Consider the following 23012-nt stretch of genomic DNA (forward strand, 5'->3'; position numbering starts at 1 on the left):
GCTGTCTTTAAGAGTGGAACTCAGTTTCTTTAAGAGTTTCAATCATCTGATTCTTGGTTCAATTAAATACACTTACCTAGTTGGGATTGTTATGGTTATTATCAGGACTGTGCTGGTTAGAGGACTGCACTGACATTCTAAGATTCAAAGCTTGAACAGTGGGTAGCAATTAGTCCTCAGTGTAAAGCATGCACACATACACAATTCTCGATTATTCCAAAAACAAGCAGAAATGCCCTCACTTACTCATCCTGATTCTCTCAGGCTTCAAAGGGCTTTTCCTCAATTCCCACCACAGTACTCTTGGATAGCCACTAGATGCTGTCATTTCCCAGGTGTACCCTCTGCCTTCTTTTGTTATCTTGTCCCTTTGCTGATGGCCTGGCCCACCCTAACCTCGCCACTCTCAGCCCATCACCACTCACCTTAGTTGTGGCCATCAGCCAAATACTTAAATACCTCCACTTCCACAAAAGTTTCTGATACCATAAAATGAAAAGGGTTCAATTATATTTTGCCAACTGTCTTAGGTAGCTCCTCTGTGACTTACTTTATTCTACTTTCTAGAATATTTCCTTGTGCAGTCTTGTTAACCCCTGGTTAACTCCTTGAGGATAAGACCTAGTCATCCCTCATCTCTAATGCCTGACACTAACTTGCACATGGAATGGCCCATAAATGTACTAAACTGAGAAATGGGGCATATTTGAAATTTAATTGCTACCTCTGAAGAAGTTCATGTTTTAATAATATGCCATCCATGATTACATTAAAATCTAGAATTCTCCCAACTTCCTACAGAATTTAACAGACAGCCTTTAGGAAGATTTTATTTCTCTTGGAATGTACTGATATCAAGGTTTAAAAGATCAGATAAGACCTTGTTAAAAGGAATGCCTCCCTAAAAATAAGAAAATATATTTCTCTTTATCCTCAGCTCTTCCAAAGTACTTCACAATCAAAAAATGTAACATTACAAAACAAAATACGTCATCATTCTTTGAAATTCAGTTACCTCTGGGGTGAAAAGCAACAGCTTAACAAAAATACAGAAACACTAACAACTTTTGATAGAAACTTGAGTCTTTCTAGCTCAACTGAAATGACACAGAGCCCTATGACAGCAAAATGGAAAGGATATGAGACTATTTACGGTAGGTGAAGGATTTAGATCAAAATACCAGAGACTGAATGTTCTAACTTACTATAGAGTTAATTTTCAGGAATAAAATAGCATGAAATAAAATTACTTTAAAAGGCCATAAGAACCATTTCTATCTACATAATCAACAGGCTATCTGATCTCATAAAATGAGTATTTTTAGATAGTTTTCATTTTTGAGACTATATTTGCTTAATTGAATTAAAAACATAAAGTCTTAAAGTTTTATTTAAAAGTAGTTATTTGGTAACAGTAGAACATAGATTCCAATTTGCTACATGGGTTCTTTGCTCTTTGCATTGATTACAGAAAAAGGGCTTAAGAGCTATTTCTATACAGGTGTGAAAGACAAACAGAAACGCTCCTTCGGCCTCACAGGGGCACCAGAGGTGCCCTGGCTCTGTGCTAGAATCTGACAGAGCCTTCCCTCCATTCCCAGCTCACAGGGAAAATCCCAAACCAAACACATTAAGATAATCTAAGTCCATAAGTTAATTTATATTTTACACTGTTTTTCAAATGATCAAAAATCACTAATAAAAAAGAAGTTTCTAAAAATTTTAATCCCCAGAAGGCAACCTCAATAAGCAAAAGGTAAACAAGCATAGACAATTGAGTAGAACATTCTCTGAGCAGTTACTGTATCTAACAGAGAGAGAATAGAACACAAACAGAAACCTGCATTTACCCTCAGTTTTGGGTTATTTAAATGGTTTCATTTTAACTCCAACTCACAATAATCAGTAAGTTTAAGAAAGACGAGCAAATTTAAGTTGTACTTGAAATAAAACTTAAGGATATAAACACTTGTTGCCAGTAAGTCGGTACAAATCAAATGATTTATAGTGAAATAAAATGAAGTTCAAACAAGTCTTCACTTTGACAAGTTAGTTTTCCTAATTCTTGGTGGAACTATCCTGCGCAATCATTCAAATGACCTAAGTATAATCATTTTGCATACAATAAACTTCTCTTTCTCTTACAAAAAGGTACACTTTACCACTTAAGCCAATTTTATTCTAGTTTTCTTTATGTAAGTGTGAAAAAAGAACAGATGTTTTTCCAAAATTATTTAAGCTTGGAAGACATTCATTCTATCGTTTTCTTCACTATAATCCCTTAGAATCACCAAAACCATGGTGATACCTTTATAGCTGACTTCTTTAAAGCACAAGTTATTAAACAAACATCAAAATGCACAGTATGGTTCAACAGAGCAACTGTTTATTATATCATAATGTTGTGAATTATTTGCCACACTAATTTCATGTTCTACCATGGATTCTTAAAAAAAGCTAGTTGTTCCCATGTATCGAGCACCAAGAGATTTCTAAAACTTACCACATTAAACAGCTCAGTCCCTACTGCCTGCATTCCTTCAGATCTTGTCTGATAGAATGTTTAACTGGAGTTATCAGCTGGCTTGATCACACTTCATTATAAAACCTATTAAAATGGTCTTTTTATAAAAGCAGAGTTTGTGCTGTGTTACTCCAAAGTCCTGCAGATACTAAAATGAGATCCCATGGATTGCTTAAAGATGCAGAGAGCTGTCTTTGAGTTATTTTTTTCATTATGCAAAACTTGGCCCTGGAGAGATGACCATGTACCTCGTTAGCTAAAACAGGGAAGCGTGTCAGGACTGCAAATTAACTTACCAGAGAAAGTTGAAGTGCGTACAGATCATTCGGGTTTCTAAGGCAGATTTAAATCTATTGAACTATTACGGTAACTTGGTGAGGGTAGCATCTCAGACATTTTATCCTTATTGTCTCTGCTCGACACTCACAGAATATAAATGCCTCCTTCAGCTAAATCTGCATGAGGAAGAGGAAATGCTCTAGGACAACTAACAAAGATAGGTAGAACTCTTAAGTTTTCAAAAGTATCTTTAATATGGACTCACAACCACCCCCCCATTCAATAAATACAAATGGAGACAATCAAATACTCAACCTTACATGAAATCCTCGCATTTAGGAAGTAAAGGGCTCCAAGGGACCATGTATTATTACGTAACACGTGTCATCCAGCCAACAAGATGTAGTTAGGAAGACAGTAGCAAAATCCTTCAATTTTATCAATTCTGTCATCACCTATTAACTTAAAATACCGCTCATCTGGGTGCTCATGCCATATTAACTTCATGTTCCTGCCACTTTACTCTTCACAAGAACTCTGGTGTATAAAAAGTTTCATTCAATTTTCCCACCTAAGTTGCGAAGCCCACTGACATCAGAACCACACAGTTTTCTAAAATGCTAGAACAATAACAGAGTGCTTGTATCAGAAGCCAGAAGTAAGGCAAACAATATATCCATGTTGTCAATAAAGGTAAGCCTATGTCTCTATATTTGACCCGGGAAACCTGCAACCTTCTTGGGAGAAAGAGGCATCTCATCAATAAGGTTATGTAAATTCCTTAAGGAAAATAAGCAATATTCTTCCTCAGATGCTATGAAAAAAAATTACTTTTTTTAAATCAACAGACTAGGCTTCCATTTGTGGATTGTAAATGTCATCCAATTCAGGGGGTACTTCATTTTATATGTGTATTTGCTTATTTTTGACACTTTAATGATACCAGAACATCAGGTTTGAAAGGTACCAGCGAGAATCGCCAGCATGTAGAGAAATCCGGGAGAGCCAGGAAAGCATAGAAAGTAGGGGTGATAGCAGAACGCATTTCATTTCAAGTCTGATGAGCCTGCATTTAAGATTTTCCGGTTGGGAAGGTTTGCCAGGGCATTTGGGAGACCGGGCTTTCTATTTCTCTTTTCACACTCACACACACACACACAGCTGAACACACACCTGGGGGCGCATTCAAACTCTACGTGCAGTTGATGGCATATATGAATGTATATGCACATTATTTTTAAAAAGATATCTTGACTTCTGACAAAGACACGAAGGCAGCGAAGGTGCAGTGAGTCTGGCTCTGAGAAACGTGCACAGCCCTGCAAAAAGTGCCCGTTAAAATGAAACATTTCTGAGGATGAGGACAGACATGGCAAGCGTGAGGGGCGGGGGCCGACAGACAACACAGAGATCCGCTGCTCCCCACCGACAGCGTGCCACATGGACCCGGAGCGTAACCCCAGCTTACTGTGGACTCTTGGGGTAGAAGGGCAGGGTCACATGGCTGAGATCCTGGATGTCGAAAGCGGTGGGCTCGGCGGAGATCGCCTGCCGCTTGGTGCGCGGCTCGCCTTGCAAGGTGCTCGCGCTCTGCTTCTGCGCCTGCTGGGTGGCCGGCCGGATCACCGAGCGGTACTTGTCCAGCTCGTTCTGCAGCTTCTGGATCAGTTCGTCCTTCTGATCCAACTCCAGCTCCAGCTCGTCGATGAGAGCATCCCGCTGCCTCAGCTCCTCGATCTTCTCCTGGAGCGCGTACTGTAAATCCCGTAGGGTGCCCATGCTCCTCCGGGCTGCCGGGGGCTCCTTCCTGCTGCTGCTCCGCGTCTTGGGGCTTCCTCCCCTCTCCGATCAACTTTCCCCAAAGTCGCTGCTGCCTCCCGAGTGCAAAAGCTTCCTACTTGAGACCAAAGCCAGCCCTGGCTTCTGAGCATGCCCAGTCTGCCGGCTCCAGCCACCGAGAGTTTCAGGGCAGATTCCACTTCTCTGGGCTGACGGCGAGGCTGAGTGCGGGGATGAGCCAAACAGCAGGTCGAACCGGGATTAAACCTGAACCGCGGTGGGCGCCGCGGCGCGGGGAACAAGAGCCGGGAGCGCGGTGGCAGGAAAGCGGGAGAAGGGACTCGGATGGGGGATCCGAGGCCGCGCCGGGTCTGCCCGGTTCGCTCGCGCTGAGCGCGGGAGGAAGCCGGCGGAGCGTGTGGGGAGCCTGATAAACCTCTGGGCGCGCCGGGGGATGTGCGGGCGGAGCGAGGCGGGAGCACTACCTCGGGGGCGGGGAGGCGGGCCGGAGAGGACCGGGAGGACCCCGAGCACACTGGGGAGGCGTCAGCCGACTCCCAGGACACCAGGCTGGAGGACGTGGGGCTACAATCCCGGCGACGTGCGAGGGCAGAGCGGACTGCGCATCCTACGAGCTCTGAGTTCGCGAGGCGTTTGGACCGCCAGCCTCACCAGGAGAGGCTCTCCAGCCGTGGGGCTGAGCTCTCGCGTCTTCCACGCCACCTTTCTCACTCGGAGCGCCTCACACAGGTGGCTAACGCTTGAAAACAAACTTGCTGTCGAGATGGGAACGAGCCCATGCAGGGGAGGGATTTCCACTTACATCCAGGTGCCTTTGGGGAAGTGGCGGGGAGCTTTTGATTTTTCCCCCATAGGCATCGTCGGCTCCGGCCAATGACTCCCCTTTCCACCCCTTCCAAACTCGGGTTAATGATTCTTTAGGGCAAAGGCCAAAACGCGATTGGGCCCTATTAGGCTGATCAGCTTTTCCCACTGTCTCTCCCACTTCAGCTAGTATCTATCATTGGTGTTCCTTCCCTTGGCTTAATTGAGAGTTGCGGGGGAGGCGGTGGGAGGGCTGGTCAGAATCTTTGCAGAGTTCCCAAAAGTTCTTCCTGAAATTGAACCATACCTTTAAAATTACTTTCTTGACAACCAAGCTGTTAAAAATGTATCTTTCCACTTGAATGGCAAGACAAACTTCGAAGAGTGGAAATCTTAAAGAAATGGGGGATCCTAGGGGGCTATAGTAAATTGCTGTACCGCCCACCTCCATCTCTGCCCACTCAGTATTTCCTAAAATGATGACAATTAGGTAGCATTCTTCTGCCCAAGGGTAATTCTGCCATCACTGGAATATATGTTTAGAATCCCCATAATACTTAGTTAAATTGCTCGTATTTATTTGTCTTCACCAAATCATTTAATTTTTTAGCAATTTTATTATCAGTTCTCTAATTGCTATTCTTGAGAACTCAGTGTTATAATCCTCCATGCTCTATTTGGTCATTACTTAACACTAAAACAAAGTAGATAGAAAATAGATTAAAATTCTGAATTGCAATCCAGCACCATTCACTGGAATCTAAATTTAGCCAAGGACACATACATCAGTTTCAAAACAACAGTAACAAACCACACTTGCTTTTGCTTCTGAATACACAGCTTGTTCTATATAAGCAAGAAGAAGGAGGAGGAGAAAAGAAGTGGAAGGAAGGGAGGGAGGGAAAGAAGTTAGGAAGGAAGGAAGAGAAAACCAGCTAGCCAATGTGACATTAATAAGCTTTTGGATTTAAAATGTACTAGTTCATAATTAGAGGTGTAAATGAAAAAATATATACAACCCTAAACATTCTACAAAGATTATGATTTAATTCTCTCCATACAAATGATATAATACACTTCATTTTTCTGCTTTGCAACATAGATATTTTCAGAAGTACCTTTATTTCAGAATGTAATATATAAAGTGGATGATGCCCAAAACATTTTTATTTGTAATGAACAAAACATGAATAACTTACAAATACTGATAGCAGTAAACAGTGGTTCTGAATTATTGTTGTTTTAATTAAAACTAAACCAAGCAGAAGTGCTCTGGCTTTGTATAACTGACTATTCTAGAAGAGCTTCTGTGACATTTTCCTTCTTCTAGGCAAAAGGCCAAATTCTTATCTTATTTAATCTACGGGAATTCTTTAATTCCATGGGAAAATGAAACTAAATGACTCTTTCCTATAGACCTATTATGGGGTCCAGGAGTCCAAGACTTTATATCCAAAAATATATCAAGAGCACTGTATAGAGGACATCATTAGATATCCACCAAGCAGGGTTATATTTTAAGGTTCACTGAGGCTTAAATGGGGTTAATGTCTTTGAGCAGTACTAGTAGAGATTTATCTTCATTTGTAGAAACCTCATCTACATGTTAAAAGGATAAAAGAAACTAAAGCATTTCCTCTCAAAATAAAAAATAGCACCTAAAACAAACAAAAAAATGTTTGTTGTTTTTTTTTTTTAACAAAAGTGAGGTTTCCTTTTTTTTGTCTTTTTGTCTTTTCTAGGACTGTGGCATAGTATGGAGGTTCCCAGGCTAAGGGTCTAATCAGAGCTGAAGCTGCCGCCGGCCTACTCCAGAGCCATAGCAATGCGGGATCCGGCCAAGTCTGTGACCTACAGCACAGCTCATGGCAATGCCAGATCCTTAACCCACTAAGCGAGGCCAGGAATCAAACCAGAAACCTCATGGTTACTAGTCAGGTTTGTTAACCACTGAGCCACAATGGGAACTCCAAAGTGGGGTTTCTTACACTGTTGTGTAAATATTTTTCACTATTTAAGCTATGTATCTACTTGCCATTATAGGATGTTACATTTTCCTTTTAAATAGATTTGTAATGCAAAATGTATTCCATGATGAATCTCATAGTAAGTCAGGAATCTGTTGTAATAAATGCAAAGAAAGTAACGCTGAGAAGATATGACTATTACAATTGACTTACACTTTAAAAGATATTCAAGTTTAAGAATATATTTGGTTGTATTAGCTTATATTATGAAAAAATAAAATTTCCCTTAATACTTTATAATTGTATATGTAAAAGCCAGAAAATAGGCTTTTCTCTTCCTTTGTTAGAGTCAAATATTTTAAGTAAATTATTCAGTGATCTTAACTGTTTACACCTTGAGGGACCTTGGTTTTCCATCTCAACCCTTTGATTCCAATATTTTATTAAATATCTTCTGCATTGTAATGGGTGAATGATGGAAATAAGTAACAGACAGATTTTACTACCCATCTCTTGAAAATTTAATTAGCTAAGTTATAATATCAAAGATCAGGCACAAGTCTACTTTCTGGTATTAGGAAGTGGCTACCACCAATTTGGAATGGAGTGGATATACTGAGTTCTCCCACTGCCTATCTGGGATGAGATCTTGATGTTAGATGTTAAAGCAAAGAACAATGAAATTTTGAAGGAACTTAATTCAAAATCGAGAATTCTATAGTCAGTTCATAACCTACTTTTCAGCTGTCTCTCTTTGTCATAACGCTAACAGAAGCAACTTTTCACCAGTAACCAGACCAATTCTGCTACACACTGATGCCCTTTAATTTTACATGCAACCATTCTGACTGAGAATAAACATTATCATGCCTTCCTTAATGGAATCTCAGAATCACTTAATGAGACATTCAATAATTCAGCTTTACCAGAATACTGGCCACTAAAAAAAAAAAAAAAAAAAAAAAAGTCTTTAGAATTTATTATCCTTCACTAAAAACATAATTAGCCTCAAAAGAAGTGTGATAATTTTGTCATACAGCTGCCCACTCCACTGGTGCTACATTTCTGCAAGAGTCCTAAGTTTGAAATTTTCTTCTGCCATTTCATGTACATGTCTTGAATAGAAGGGGAAAAAAAAAAAAATAGTTGAGCTTTCTAGGTCATGAAAGCTGCCCCTTGCAGAAAATTAAAAGCTGCTAGAAGTAACAAGTGCCCCTAAGAATCTAGATTATAAAGGTTACTATTACTGGTAGACATATTGGCTTGCTCTAAATTGTTCATCTTAATCAAGATCATAAAAAAATAAGTATCTTCCTGGAGCTCTTAATGAATGACAGGCACCGTTCATGATTATTTCCATTTATATTTGAGAAAAGTTAAGCACAGGGATCATTCACCTAATGAATGTCAAAGCCTGAATTCAAATCCAGACCATTTGGTGCTGAGCTCAATCCCTTACCCCTGCCACCCACTGCCTTTTGCAGGACTTGCTAATCCCTTAGTTCTGGACCCAGAGAGATAAGACATTATTGAACATTAACTAGGCTGACTTTGGGATTGGAGATATGGAAAGAGAAGAAACTTGGAAAACCCTACAAAAGCAGGAAAAAGATTTTTAAAAAGTTCCTTTTCCCCAAATTGTCTTCACTTTAGCACCATTTGATCCTGGTTTAGAGTCATCAGCTTGTAACCATTCACCTGTGATTGTCCTGGTTTTAATATTAAAATTGCTTGGTCCTAGTTTTTAAACCATAGTGCTAGGTACCCCTTGGTCTTGAGCAAACCAGGATGGTTAGTCACTATATATAATTCAGGATCGCTGAGCCTATTTTATAAATATTTTCAAATTTTATGTCCAAAGTTACTGATAGAAAAGTAAAACCAAGGATGATCTGAAATGATAATACCTACTATTTTAAGCACATTACAAATCCATTTACACATTTGTGTAAATGTGTTTTAGGAAAGCTATCATCCCATTTCAGTGCATAATAATACACCATAGGAATTGTCTTTGGACTGTAAGGGGAGATGAGTCAGACAATAGAATTTTAATTACACTTTGGTAAATTAGAAAAGAATTCAAGGCTCTCTTTTGGGTTTATTATTCTTACAAAAATCTATAATTTAGACAGTTGGCTTTATATAGATTAAGCATAACAGTTTGTGCATCTCCTATTTGATTAACTCCTATAAAATTATTGTGTTTGGTGGCTAGATTTGGACATCAGGAATGTATACTTAAATGGATATAAGTAAAAATTCTTCTCTCTCTCTCTCTCTTTTTTTTTTTTTTTTTTTTTAAGGGCTACAGGTACAGCATATGGAAGTTCCCAGGCTAGGGGTCGAATTGAAGCTACAGCTGCTGGCCTACACCACAGCCACAGCAACATGGGATCCTTGACCCACTCGGCAAGGCCAGGGAACAAACCCGCATCCTCATGGATACTAGGTGGATTTGTTTCCATTGTGCAACAACAGTAACTCCCATAAGTAAAAATTCTAATGGTTGGGCTGTTTTGAAGTCACACTAAAGCAAGTGATCAGTTCTGCATGAAGAGGGAAAAAACATAAAACATTAATGATGAAAAACATACTGGAAAGTCATAACGCCTTGTACATACTTGCTAATGTGTGTAGAGTTTAATAAAGAATTTGTGTCATACTTAATATTAGTTGAAATGAATTCTTGTATTCCACAGTTTAAAATGACAGTAAGTTGTTATTGGGCCTTAGCCTAAAATTGTGGGAATCCATGCACTATTTATGAGGAAGAACATTTTCTTGTTCTCTTTATTAAGCTGACCATATTCAAAGACCAGAAGAAATAAAAGATTTTAAAGAAGAAAAGCATTAGGTTGTCTGTGTTTTTTCATAAATGGAAAAATTTTAAATGCATAAAATGGAATTCAAAATGCTTTATTCACAAAATATAATTTTACTGCATTTTAAGCCCAGTGAATATATACATGAGTAGGCAACATCATAATATGTCTTGTATCTGATTAATAAATTACAGCTTCTCAGTTCCATTTCAGCGATTTTTTTGATATATTAAATGTACATAATTTCCTAACCCAATGTATCATTATTTCCCACAAAGTATTCAAAACTATTTGCAAAAGTAATTTTGCATTTGAAAATGTATCTGACACCATGTGGCTTATAGGAGAATAGTTCTGAGTCAATGATTTTTTTATTGTTGCTTTTAATTTTAAATAGCATTTAACAGCTGATATAACTTGGCCATTTTCCTCCTATTTGTTTTTCGTAATCAAAATTTAAAGTAAACTAAAACCACACTTTGCTCATGTACTCATTAAAATTAGTAAGGTGGGAAAGTACTGAAAATTAAGACAGACAATAAAATAGAAGTTTGAGTGAATTGGGCAAGAGAAAGATGGCGAGACATTTGTTTCTACTGTGAGAATACCACAGATTTGGAGGAAAGGGGAAGTTGCAGGCAAAAAGATATAATAGGGAAATATAGACTTCCCTAAAATCAATCTCATGATTTTAACAGGCAAGTAAATATCAGCTACCTTCAAATTAAAGAAACTCTTGGTATTTCATGAGATGGAAATCCAGAAATCCATCTCTAATGATAGCCAAGTGAAGCAGTAGGCTGATAAAACAAATAGAACCATTCTAGGGCCAATATATGGTACCTGATACTTAGGAAAGCATGAGCCTTGGAAGAAGGATATAGCCCCAGGTTGGGGCTCACAAGATGCATGTGCTATTTGCTATGTATTTATGACCAACTGCAAAGTTATCAGTCATTTTGCCCAATGTACATTTTCAGAAGATTCAATAATTTCTCCCTTGTCCAGACTAGATTTTTAAAAATTCATTTTTCAAAGCCACAGACATTTAATCTGGTAGTGAAAATTCTTGAAATATTAGTTGCTCAGATTTAAACTTAACAGACATATGTGCAAACACTTATATAACACATAAGTGGCCCAAAACAGCAACATGTAAAGAATTTATTTAATGCCCCATATAAATAAATATAGAGACTTCTACCCTTTTTTTTGGTATTAAGCAGAATAATCAGTGTTTGTCTTGAGTCACTGCAATATGTAAGAATATTTTTACTCAAGAATCATAATTAACTTGAGTTATAAAAGATTCATCTAATTTTCCAGAGAATATAGCAGTCAAAATTCTAACCATCTCTCTGTCTCCCTTAGAAAAACACTTACAGGAATTCCCATCGTGGCTCAGTGGTTAATGAATCCGACTAGGAACCATGAGGTTGCAGGTTTGATCCCTGCCCTTGCTCAGTGGGTTAAGGATCCGGCGTTGCCGTGAGCTGTGGTGCAGGACGCATACGCAGCTCAGATCCCACACTGCTGTGGCTGTGGTGTAGGCCAGCAGCTACAGCTCCGATTCAACCCCTAGCCTGGGAACCTCCATATGCTGTGGGAGCAGCCCAAGAAATGGCAAAAAGACAAAAAAAGGAAAAAATCTACATTGACTATCAATTTGAAGCGGAAAAAATAGCAAGGAAATCTTCAAAACATTTGAGGAATTTTAACAGCAATTGCTGCTATTAGGAACACAGAGATCTCAGTGAAGATTGTTTGTTTTCACTGCAGTGTCCACTGGTCCAGGGACACCAGACATAAGTCCCTCAGCTGTTATAGAACTGACACTCACCTATGGTTAACAGTATTTCTACGTAGTCCATTATGTAATTTAGTTACTTTATGCCACTCTCGTGGGCACTCCCCAAATAGGAAGAACTAAACAACTGAGGACGTTTGCCATGGTTTGACACCCTCCCCTTCCCTCACCTACTAAAGGAAGAAAAAAAAAAGCAAAAGTGTTATTCTTTTTTTTTCTTTCTTTTTCTGTCTTTTTAGGGCCACACCTGTGGCATATGGAGGTTCCCAGGCTAGAGGCAGAATGGGAACTGTAGCTGCCAGCCTACACCATAGCCACAGCAATGTGGGACTGGAGTCGCACCTGTGACCTACACCACAGCTCAGTGGGATCCTTAACCCACTGAGGGAAGCCAGGGATCGAACCCATGTCCTCGTGGATACTAGTTGGGTTTGTTAACTGCTGAGCCACGACGGGAATTCCTATTCTTTACTAATAATGGATATCCCAGAATTTTAACCTGGAATGTACCAGATAGATTATGCAACTCAACATTCTAATTTCAGATTTCAGGAAATTTAATGGCCAGGGAGGTTAAATGACTCGCGCAAGGCAGAGGCAGGTTTGGGACCCAAGTCTCTCAATTCTCAGCATAGTGTTCTTTAATGTATATGATTCATTCACTTGGCATTTTATCTATACTGTACATGGACACCTGACTCAGTTCACATGAAAATCCTACGTCTTAGCTCATAATAATTAATAGCTGTTAAAGTCAATTCAGACCACTTTAATCTGTTGTACAGAATAAAATATATGAACATGTTTTTGAAATGTCTAATTAGTTTTAATATGCCTCTCAGTATACTTGAACCATATGGAAATTTTGTTGCTACTTCAGGGATCTACATTACACGAAGGAGTGTGTGTGTGTTCACACATGCCTTGCAGGTATGAAATCTAAACCACACCACAATGTCCAAATCAACCCTCACTTATGTCAAAGTAAAGGTGAGCGGATGTATCACCCCAAATCTTTTACATGCAGCTTATCTGAAAAAGACCTACATGAGGAAATAGAGTAAACCATCTTGCTCACTTTTTCTCTCTCCAGGCACAGCAGTTCAAGTGTTCTCACCTAATACGGTCTTAAAAACCCTTAAAATATGAAAGACATCATCACCAAGAAAGAGAAAACTTGTCTCCAATTCATAAAAATTAAAAGGTAACACCTAAACTATGAACTCTCCAAATTCAAATGGTAACACTTGTTTCCCTCAAGTCATGTAATTGATCTGAGACCATTTGATACTTTTAAGGTAAAGAAGTTTAGAATATGCCAAAATGTGATTTTACTTTATATTATCTGCTGGCATACCCTACAAAACTTTTGCCAAAAAAATACAGTAAATATATACTTCAAAATGCATTGAAATGCATAGCATTTAAAATTTGTATTTCATTACTATTTTCTTAAAAATAATAATTTGTAATTATTTTTAACATTCTAAATTATATTTTCTTAATCACTCATCTGTCTACAAAAAAAAATTACTGACACATTACATAATTTTCATATTATGGATCAGGGAATAGCCAATTGTGAGAAATTGGAATAATTGATGAAGAAAATACAAACAACCAAGAAAAAGTATATGATAACAACTGGTGCAATAGCTGAACTCAGTCGTCAATAGACAACTTTGTTAGCAATTCCAATAACTCTAATTGAGAGTTCTTACTTATCAGAGCCTATACTATAACCCAGTATTTCCTCAAAGTGTGAACTAGAGAACACTAGTTCCTTAAAATGATAAGTATAACAAAAGGGTTCCATGGCCAAAAAAGTTTAGGAGACACTGAAAAAGGTTCAGTTCAATAAATTTCTTTGTGCATTATTCCTCAGAGCTTTTAATTTTCCGGTATGTATTATTAATCTCCAAAATAGATACATAGTAAATACATACAGTTGACTTAAATAGACTTTCTCTGTTCTAACACTTTAAGTGTTGAAGCTGAGTGTACATGGTATTTAATGTCTAAAGATACATTAGACAATTTATTAACAATTACAAGCACCTTCCCCATTTGTGGAATTCCTCATACAAATTTACATACCCAGCAGTATTAGGGACAAGAATATGAAGTTCTGGTCCCACCAACAGTACTGCCAGCCACCATTATCTCTCCTTTAAAACCACAATTTACCCAGTCTGTGACCACAGCCAATGACATGACAGGAAAACCATGAACAAAGGACAAATGGGGTGCTTACAGGAAGAACTAACATTGCCATCTGACCCACAATCACACTTCCTCCCTTTTTTCAGGGCCGCACCCGTGACATATCAGTTTAAGGGTCGAATGAGAGCTACAGCTGCTGGCCTATGCCACAGCCACAGCAACACAGGATCCGAGCCGCATCTGCAACCTATACCGCAGCTCACGGCAATGCCGGATCCTTAACCCACTGAGCTAGGCCAGGGAACCAAACCCACAACCTCATGGTTCCTAGTTGGATTTGTTTCCACTGTGCCACGACGGGAACTCCACATTTCCTCTCTTCAAAATTAGGCTGGGTCACAGGATTGTTACTCAGGTTAGATAAGTGTTCAAGGGAAAACTGCAAAAGGACTACAATTAAGAGAGCAATTGATTAATAACTAATTACATAAGCTTTAAACACTAAGCTTTTAGTTCCTATAAATCTCTAGGCACCAAGCAATTTCATTGTAACATTCTCTAACTTTTCTAGCGGTGATTCCCTTTCTGTCTGGAAAATCCTTCTCCTAACCTATTTCACTACCCTTAAATCCCAATCCCATTGCTTCCCAACCCTCACCTTCCATTTTTTGAGTCAGTAACTCAGCTAACTCATTCTTCAATTCTTTTCTCAAATATCATTTCTTCCAATAATCCTTCTAAATAATTTCTATATTATTTCCCCTTATGATTGCACTTTCATGGTTTATAATTATATAATATTTGTAAGAATATTTAAGTAACTACCTTATCTGTAAGCTCCAAGAAAGCAAGGAATTACTATATTTTGTGCACCAATACCTAGGACAAGTAGGCCATTCCTACATATGTTAATTGCAGTGAAAGAGCAAAGATAGGACTAAATCAATTAATTCAACAAATATTTATTTAGTATCTACAACACATCACCATTGGTAAAAAGACAGAAAAACTGTCCCTTTCTCCTCTTCCTTCACCAAGAGATCCAACCAACAAGCTGTACTAAATATCCTTGATACAGTGTGAAGATGGACTTCCGAGTTTGCACCCCTCCCTTGGGTGTCATTCAGAAATTCATGCATCATAAGTCTCAGAAACTTCAGTATGATTACCCTTGAGGGGCAGCTGCCCTAAATCCTAGGTCTTAATCAGGAAGTCTCCAAGTCATATTTTTCTGGGTTCTAAATAATACAGATTTTCTACATTCTTCCTGCAGATATTTGTGGTATCTGTTGCCCTTAGATAAGGAAGTTCACATGTGGATCTAACCACTTAAATAATCACCTTACGTAACACCTCTGAAACTAAAATATTACGACCAAAGTTAGCCTGGAATATGTGTGTATGTGAACACATGTGTGTATAGATGTGTGTGTATGTAATATATGGAGTGTGTGTGTATATAACCAATATCTCTATAGTAAATGGAGTTGAGAGGTTAATATAGGTAATGAATTTCTCTGTAACATAGTAGCCAAAGGTGACATGAAAAATAGGATATGGTGATTTTTCTGAAAACTGATCTTTTAGCTCTATAATTCTGCATGTTATTTCTGTGTGGAATAAATAAAATTGAGCAGAGGCTTAGTTTAAATATGTGTTTTTCTTCTGCAGAAAAAAAAGAAGACATAGACATCACTCTTTGAAGAACATATTTGCCTGATTAAGACCCATGATAACTGTGTTTTTACCTGTCACCTTGAAATAGCTCTAGGAAATAATATTTTTTGATACCCAAGCACCTTTTCAAATTATACCTGACAATCTACTTTCTTAATACGCTTTTAAATTGCTGCAATCTCAGAGTCTTTCTCACTTTGAGGCTTGTAATATATTGTCTTCAAGGTTCGGTGCTCTTTCATGTAACACTAGTAGCATCTATAGCACCAGCAATTCCGCAATTTTTTCTTTTGTTTCTTCATAAGTTCTAGCTACTCCTTCAAAGAACTCATGGCGTTATTTGGGTTTGGCCTTTTTTTCAATAGTCCTTAATAGTGACATCTGTTAGAAAAGTCATTTGATATTATTTTGAAAGCTGAGCTTCCAATTAAGACACTTGTAAATTATGCCAGTGATTATTAATCAATACTTGTGTTCTGCCCGATCACCTCATTTGCAATAGCTTTGGAAGTTCAGATTTGAAACAAAGTTTGAAAAGCAAATTTATCTCCAATAATACTTTAAATTCAATAGCTTAGTTCTTAAAGTAGACACATGCACCTCCTTCCTCTCTCTCTTGTTCTTTCTTTTGCTCTTTCTATATAATATCAGAAGAGGCCCTTCAAACAGTATCATAAGCTTAATACCACAGTCAACTAAGCAAATGCTGAAGTGCTAACCTTTGGATGTTAGTTAATTTCAATGTTAAATTGTTATTCAATTAAACCAAAAGATAGGAGTATACAGTTTATTACAGCAAAAAAGAAGTATTTCTCAATTAGATGTTTCCTATAACTTCAAAAATCAGTAAGGAGGCTTCCTAATCTCTTCAAATTCATTTCACTGGAATATAGGTTTTGTGATAAAGCAAATTTTTTTCAAACTTAGAAAAACGTAAGCCTAAACCTTTCCTACACACACACACACACACACACACACACACACACACACACACACACACACACACACAAAGGACATTTCCTACCTATGGGAGAAAGTCAAATGAAGATAAAGATTCAAAGCTTTGCACACATATCTCCCAGAAATCTATGTACATGAACCTTTACATTGCAATAGTATAATGCTGCCTCAGGATGTAAATGAAAATATAACTTTCCAATTTGCAACTGCCTGAAACTTCTGGGTCTTCAATAAAAACTGAGTGTTAGTAGCTAGGTGAATGTAAGGACTTTCTTGACATCGCTTTATCTCTAGTAGTTCTTATTGATATTTTTTCCCTAAGAAACAGCAGTTGCATGTTGCCGTTGTCAATATACATCATTCTTTTGGAAGCAATATTTCCTGAGAGGGAAAAAAAATATGATTAATAGTAATTAAGCTTTATAAAAGAAAAATACTTTACTGAGATATGTATGCCTTACCTCTCTATTGTAAAAAATATTCTTTATTCAGTTAAATATATTTTTTAGAAAATGGTTTCTATTTAAATGTGTCACTTTTTAAAAGTGTAAGGTTAAGGAAAGCATTACATGATTGTGAAATTTATACTTCTCCTTTATATGGCTTATTTTATTTTAAATACACTTCCACAAAAAGTGTACAGGTTCAGCAAACAGTACGTTCTTCAAGTTTTTCTCTCAACTATTAAATACTAATTTCTAAGGGCTAAGGTAGAGAACTAAAGATACAATTGCACCCTCTACTGTTCAAATTTTCTATTCCACATGAACAAAGCACTGTGCATCTTTAGCATATTCATTATAAAATAAATCATAGTACCAGATAAATTATATTGGCTTTCTTTGACATTAATTAGCAGACCCTCAAATAAATTGTTAGAATTTTTGGTAAGACAAATAGAAACTTGACATTTATACAGTTACTGGAACTAATTTAGAAAACAATGACTCTTAGCAAGCTATCTGAAACATGAGGTATTCATTAAGTTATAATTAATGGCAAAGTTGATCACCTTTTGAACATTAGTCCTAGCAAGGAAAAACATCACCGTAAAAGCCAAGAATTGGCATCTCTTCTAATATTGTAGGTTTTATCAATTTTTTTAAGTTAGAAATTGAAATAAATGTTAATGTTTCTCTAAAAGTGAACATTGACAGTCTCAAAAACTACTTATGAGATCCTCCTATGAAAATTAACAAATTTAAAATACTACTATGAATCAAAGTTAATAGCCTATTTGCGATCTGATTTTAAACATGTCTTCATGTTTTAATGGGTCAGTAGTTGTTTGATACTTATTCAAAAGATTTTCTTATTGATTCTTCTTCTAATGATACAGTATTAGCTTGTGTCTGACCAAACCTCCCATTGACAATAACCAGAACATCTGAGCAAAAGAAAAAAAAAATATTAAAGGCACTGGAAAATTTCTAAGCAGTAAGAAATTGAAGGGCTAATATCTCAGAGAAAAGGGAAATCCAGAGAGGTCAAGCCAACATTCAGTGCCCTTTTGAGGCATTTACAAAACACTCCTAAGAAGATAAATAACAGTGCAGATGAGAAGCTGAAGCTAAGGAGTTGAACAAAGGTTTTGAAATTCTCAGGGGGCTGAAGGGACAAAATTTAAGAGTTCAAGCCTGAGCAGTTCAAAACCAAAGGCTAAATTTTAAATGATACTAATCCAGTACTGACAAAGACTGAACCTCGGCTTCAAATCTTCTCAATCCATGACTGGACTAAGGTAATCTTCCCCTCATCAACCTGCCTGTCCAGAGCAAAAGTATCCTCACTTTTGTGAGGAGGAAAATCATAGCACCCAGAGCTTCAAATTATCTCTACAGTTTTTCATGTACAATATCCGGAATTCAATCTAAAATAGCTAGGTATACAGAGGCAATGCAACATAACCTAAAGGTACAGAAAAAAAACAAAAGAAGACTGACGGGAGATCCTGCTGTTGGAATTATATGATATGGACTTTAAAACAATGGTGAAAAAGACACCTTAGAAATATGAAAGAAATGTTGGGAAAATCAACAGAAAACTGAAGACATGAAAGAAATTTAAGTTTTAAAACAAAAAAAGCAGTAACTGAATTTTTGCAGTTAATAGCTCTAGACAGAATTAGTAACAAGAAGATAAGTCCAAAGAAAATAGTTAAAATAAACAGAAAAAAAAAATAAACCACAGGAAAAAAGGATATTAGGGAAAAGGTCTAACCTATATATAACTGAGTCCTAAAAAGAGAGGAAAGATAAAATAGGACAGAAGCAATATTTGAAGAACTAATGGCTACAAATTTTCCAAAACTGATGAAAGCCATATCAAGCCATGATTTTAAGAGGTACTGTAAATCCCTAGCACAATAAATAAAAAACACAGAGAGACAAATAGATACACACACCCCTAGAAATAGTATTGTCAAACTGCTTATAATCATAATAAAATAAAATAAAAAATTAATAGCAGACATTCGTTGCAAATAATACTCATTATTTGCAAAGGAGCAATAATAAGGTGATTGTTGATTTTTTAATTGAGGCAGTGAAAGCCATAGGCAGTAGAATGGTAGTGTCACAGGGTTAGAAGAAACTATAACTGCCAACCTGGAATTCTATACTTGACAAAAATATCTTTTGAAAATAAAGGCAAGTAAATACATTTTCAGAGAAATATAAACCAGAGAATCTGTCACCCACAGACCCACACTAAAGATGACACTTAAAAAAATCATTTTTTTCTGGAAGAAAGAAAGTGAGACTAGATGGATGCATAAAGGTATAAGGAAAAAATAAGTATCAGAATAAGCATGACATTTAATCTACATGAAATTACTGTACAAAACAATAATAACATCTGACAACAATAATACAAAAGATAGAAGAGGACCAATGGAGTTAAGAGAGTTGTTAAGAGTTCTCGCCCTGGCTTCGTGGAAATGAATCTGACTAGCATCCATGAGGACTCAGGTTTGATCCCTGGCCTCACTCAGTGGGTTAAGGATCTGGTGTTGCTGTGAGCTATGGTGTAGGTTGCAGACACAGCTCAGATCCTGAGTTGCTGTGGTGTAGGCCAGCAGCTACACCTCCCATTCCACCCCTATGCCATGGGTGCGGCCCTACTAAACAAATAAATAGTGTTGTTGGAATTCCTGGAGCAGCAAGAGGAAATGAATCCGACTAGTATCCATGAGGATGCAGGTTTGATCCCTGGCCTCCCTCAGTGGGTTAAGGATCTGGCATTGCCTTGAGCTGTGGTGTAGGCGAGACACGGCTTGGCTCAGATCCCATGTTGCTGCGGCATGTGCTGGTAGCCGTAGCTCCAATTTGACTCCTAGCCTGGGAACTCCCATAAGCTGTGGTTGTGGCCCTAAAAAAAAAGCAAAAAAAAAAAAAAAAAAAAAGTGTTGTTAGGTCATTGTTCTGTCTGAGAAGTAATAAAGCATTAATTTACCTTTAATTTTTGCTAGTTCAAGGACGCATTGCATGTTGGCATGTTGTAATTTGGAGTAACCACTAAAATAATGTATAAATGAAAAGTGATGAATGGAAAATTGAATATTAAAAATAATTTAGTAATTCAACTTTAGGCAAAAAAGAGAGAGAGAGAGAGAAACTTACATAGAAAAGGAGATACAAGTAGAACACACATAGTCTGATAACAGATTTAAGTTAAATGCAGCAGTAACTAATTTAAACAGATTAAATACTCCACAAGACTGTTTGCTTGATTTAAAAAATAAAACAAGTATTTACAATTACTGAGACAAGTAACAATTTTTACATAAGGATACAGAATCATTTAGCGAAAAAAGGATACCTAAACTAAACACAAACCAAGAAAAAGAAAAAAAAGCTGATGCAGTCCTACTGCAAGAAACAATTCTTACATAAGGAAACAGAATCATTCAGAGAAAAAACTAAACACAAACCAAACAAACACAAACCAAAAAAAAAAAAAGCTGATGCAGTCCTACTAACACCAAAGAAAATTTTTAAGAAAAAAGCATTACTAGATTTAGAGAGGAACATTTCACAATAAAAGCATTGATTTTTATCAGGAAGTAATTATAATTCTAAATTTACATGCACTCAACAACAGCCTCAAAATATGTAAAGTAAAAATTCATAGTGCTAAAAAGAGGTATAGACAAATTCACAACTTATTAGGTGATTGCAGCTTATCTCTCAATAATGATAGACAAAGCAGGTAAAAAATTAGTCAGGATATAGAAGATTTGAACAATATATTTAACAAATGTAATTGCAGTATATAGAACACTCACTCCAAAATTACACAACACATTATTTTCTAGAGCATAAGCAATTTTTATTAAAACTAACCATATGCCAGGCCATAAAACACGTTTCAACAAACTTCAAAGGACTGAAATCATGTATTTTACTGTAGAGGAATTAAGCTAGAAATCAATAACAATAATCATCTCAATAGATAGAAAAAAGGATTTGATAAAAAATATGCATTCATGATTTTTAAAAAAATCTTTAAAAATTTGACCTTATCTTCCTCCCAGATTGACATATGTAATTGTGAAATATTGAAAGATTTTCCTCTCATATCACAAAAATAAGTGATGCCCATTATCATTACTCTTAACATTATAAATGAGGTCCTGGACCCTGAAATAAGGTAAGAAGAAATAAAATGCATAAAGATTATAAAAGCAGATTACATACTCAAGAATTACAGACAAACTATTTAAAAAGGTGAATTTAGCAAGATCAGTGTATACAAGGTTAATATTAAAAATTAATATATTTCTAGAACAGCTACAAGCAAATAATTATTTTTCTAAATGATAATATTTTAATACCTGCACAAACAATGAATGAAATTAATGAAATATTAAAATAACTTCCACACACAACACTTCAAAAATAATTGAGAGAAAATTAAAGGCATAAACAAATGAAAAGTTATGCCATATTTATAAATTAGAAGATGCAAAATTGTAAAAGTGTTAATTCTCTCTAAATTGATTCAAAGATTCAACTTAATCCCAAATGAAATTTCCACTTTTTTGTGGAAATATAAAAATTTATAAAGAATTACATAGTAATAGGAACAGTTCAGAGTATCTTGAAAAAGAACAAATTTGGAGGACACATACACTATTGCATATTGAGAGTCACTATAAAGCTACATAGTTAAGAGCACAGTAGAGATGTAGAAATATGCAAAAGTTCAGTGGTCTAGGATATAGAGTCCTGAAATAAACCTACATATATTTGCCATTTGATTTACAACAAATGTAGCACTATACAAATGATAGTCTTTTCAATAAAGTTGTATCAACTACCCATCCATATGAATAAAAAAATGAATCTTTCGCTCTTCTTGAAACCATACACAGTAATTCAACTCCAGTTGAGTTGTAGATCTAAAGGTGAAAAATAAAATATAAAGCTTCTTAAAGATAACACAGAAAAATATACTCATTTACTTTGGTGAGGATGTCTTAAGATGCAATAAGTGCTCAGCACAAGGAAAAAAATTCATAAAATGAGCCATATTAAAATTAGGATATTCTTTTGATCAAAATACACCATTAAGGTGGGTACGTGTCATCATACATTTGTCAAAACCCATGGATGTACGACACCAAGAATGAACTCTAATGCAAATTAAGGACTTTGGGTGATGATGTGTCAATGCAGGCTCATCAACTAACAGATGTACCACTCTGGTGCAGGATTTTGATAGTAGGGGAGGTTGTACTTGTGTGGGGGCAGGGAGTATATGGGAAATCTTTGTACCTTCCACTCGATTTTACTGTGAACCTAAAAATGCTCTAAAAATAAATTTTATTTTTTTAAAAAAGGTACTATTAAGAAAGTCAAAAGGCAAACTACAAAATAGGAAACAATATTCGTAATATATGTTTAATCAACAAAAGTCTTATTCTCAGATTGCATCTGGAATTCCTAAAATTCAGAAGACAGATATCTCATAGAGAAATAGGCAAAAAAAAACTTGAAAATTTCAAGTATTTTGACAAAATAGGATAGCTAAATGGCCAATAAACATATGAGACACTGCTCCATTTCATTAAGCAACAGACAAATGTAAATTAAATTCAATGAGATACCACTACATACCTACCCAAATAGCTAAAATTGGAAAAAAAAAAATCACAACAAATGTTAAGGTTTGTAGAATAATGAAAATTCTCAAGCACTACCAGT

The 23012-nt window shown here is 36.5% G+C and overlaps 1 protein-coding gene across 3 annotated transcripts in view; it reads right to left on the reverse strand.

Moving 5' to 3' along the window:
- PRKG1 (protein kinase, cGMP-dependent, type I) overlaps positions 1-23012 on the reverse strand; it is a 1234550-nt gene that overhangs the window by 1148385 nt on the left and 63153 nt on the right. Inside the window, exon 1 of one of the 3 annotated variants that reach the window (XM_021072187.1) lies at positions 4272-5039. In XM_021072187.1, the coding sequence (XP_020927846.1) occupies positions 4272-4582 (311 nt within the window). In that variant the 5' untranslated portion in view covers positions 4583-5039. 3 annotated transcript variants of the gene reach the window in all.

This window comes from Sus scrofa, chromosome 14, assembly GCF_000003025.6.
Source record: "Sus scrofa isolate TJ Tabasco breed Duroc chromosome 14, Sscrofa11.1, whole genome shotgun sequence".
Classification (NCBI taxonomy): Eukaryota; Metazoa; Chordata; class Mammalia; order Artiodactyla; family Suidae; genus Sus; species Sus scrofa.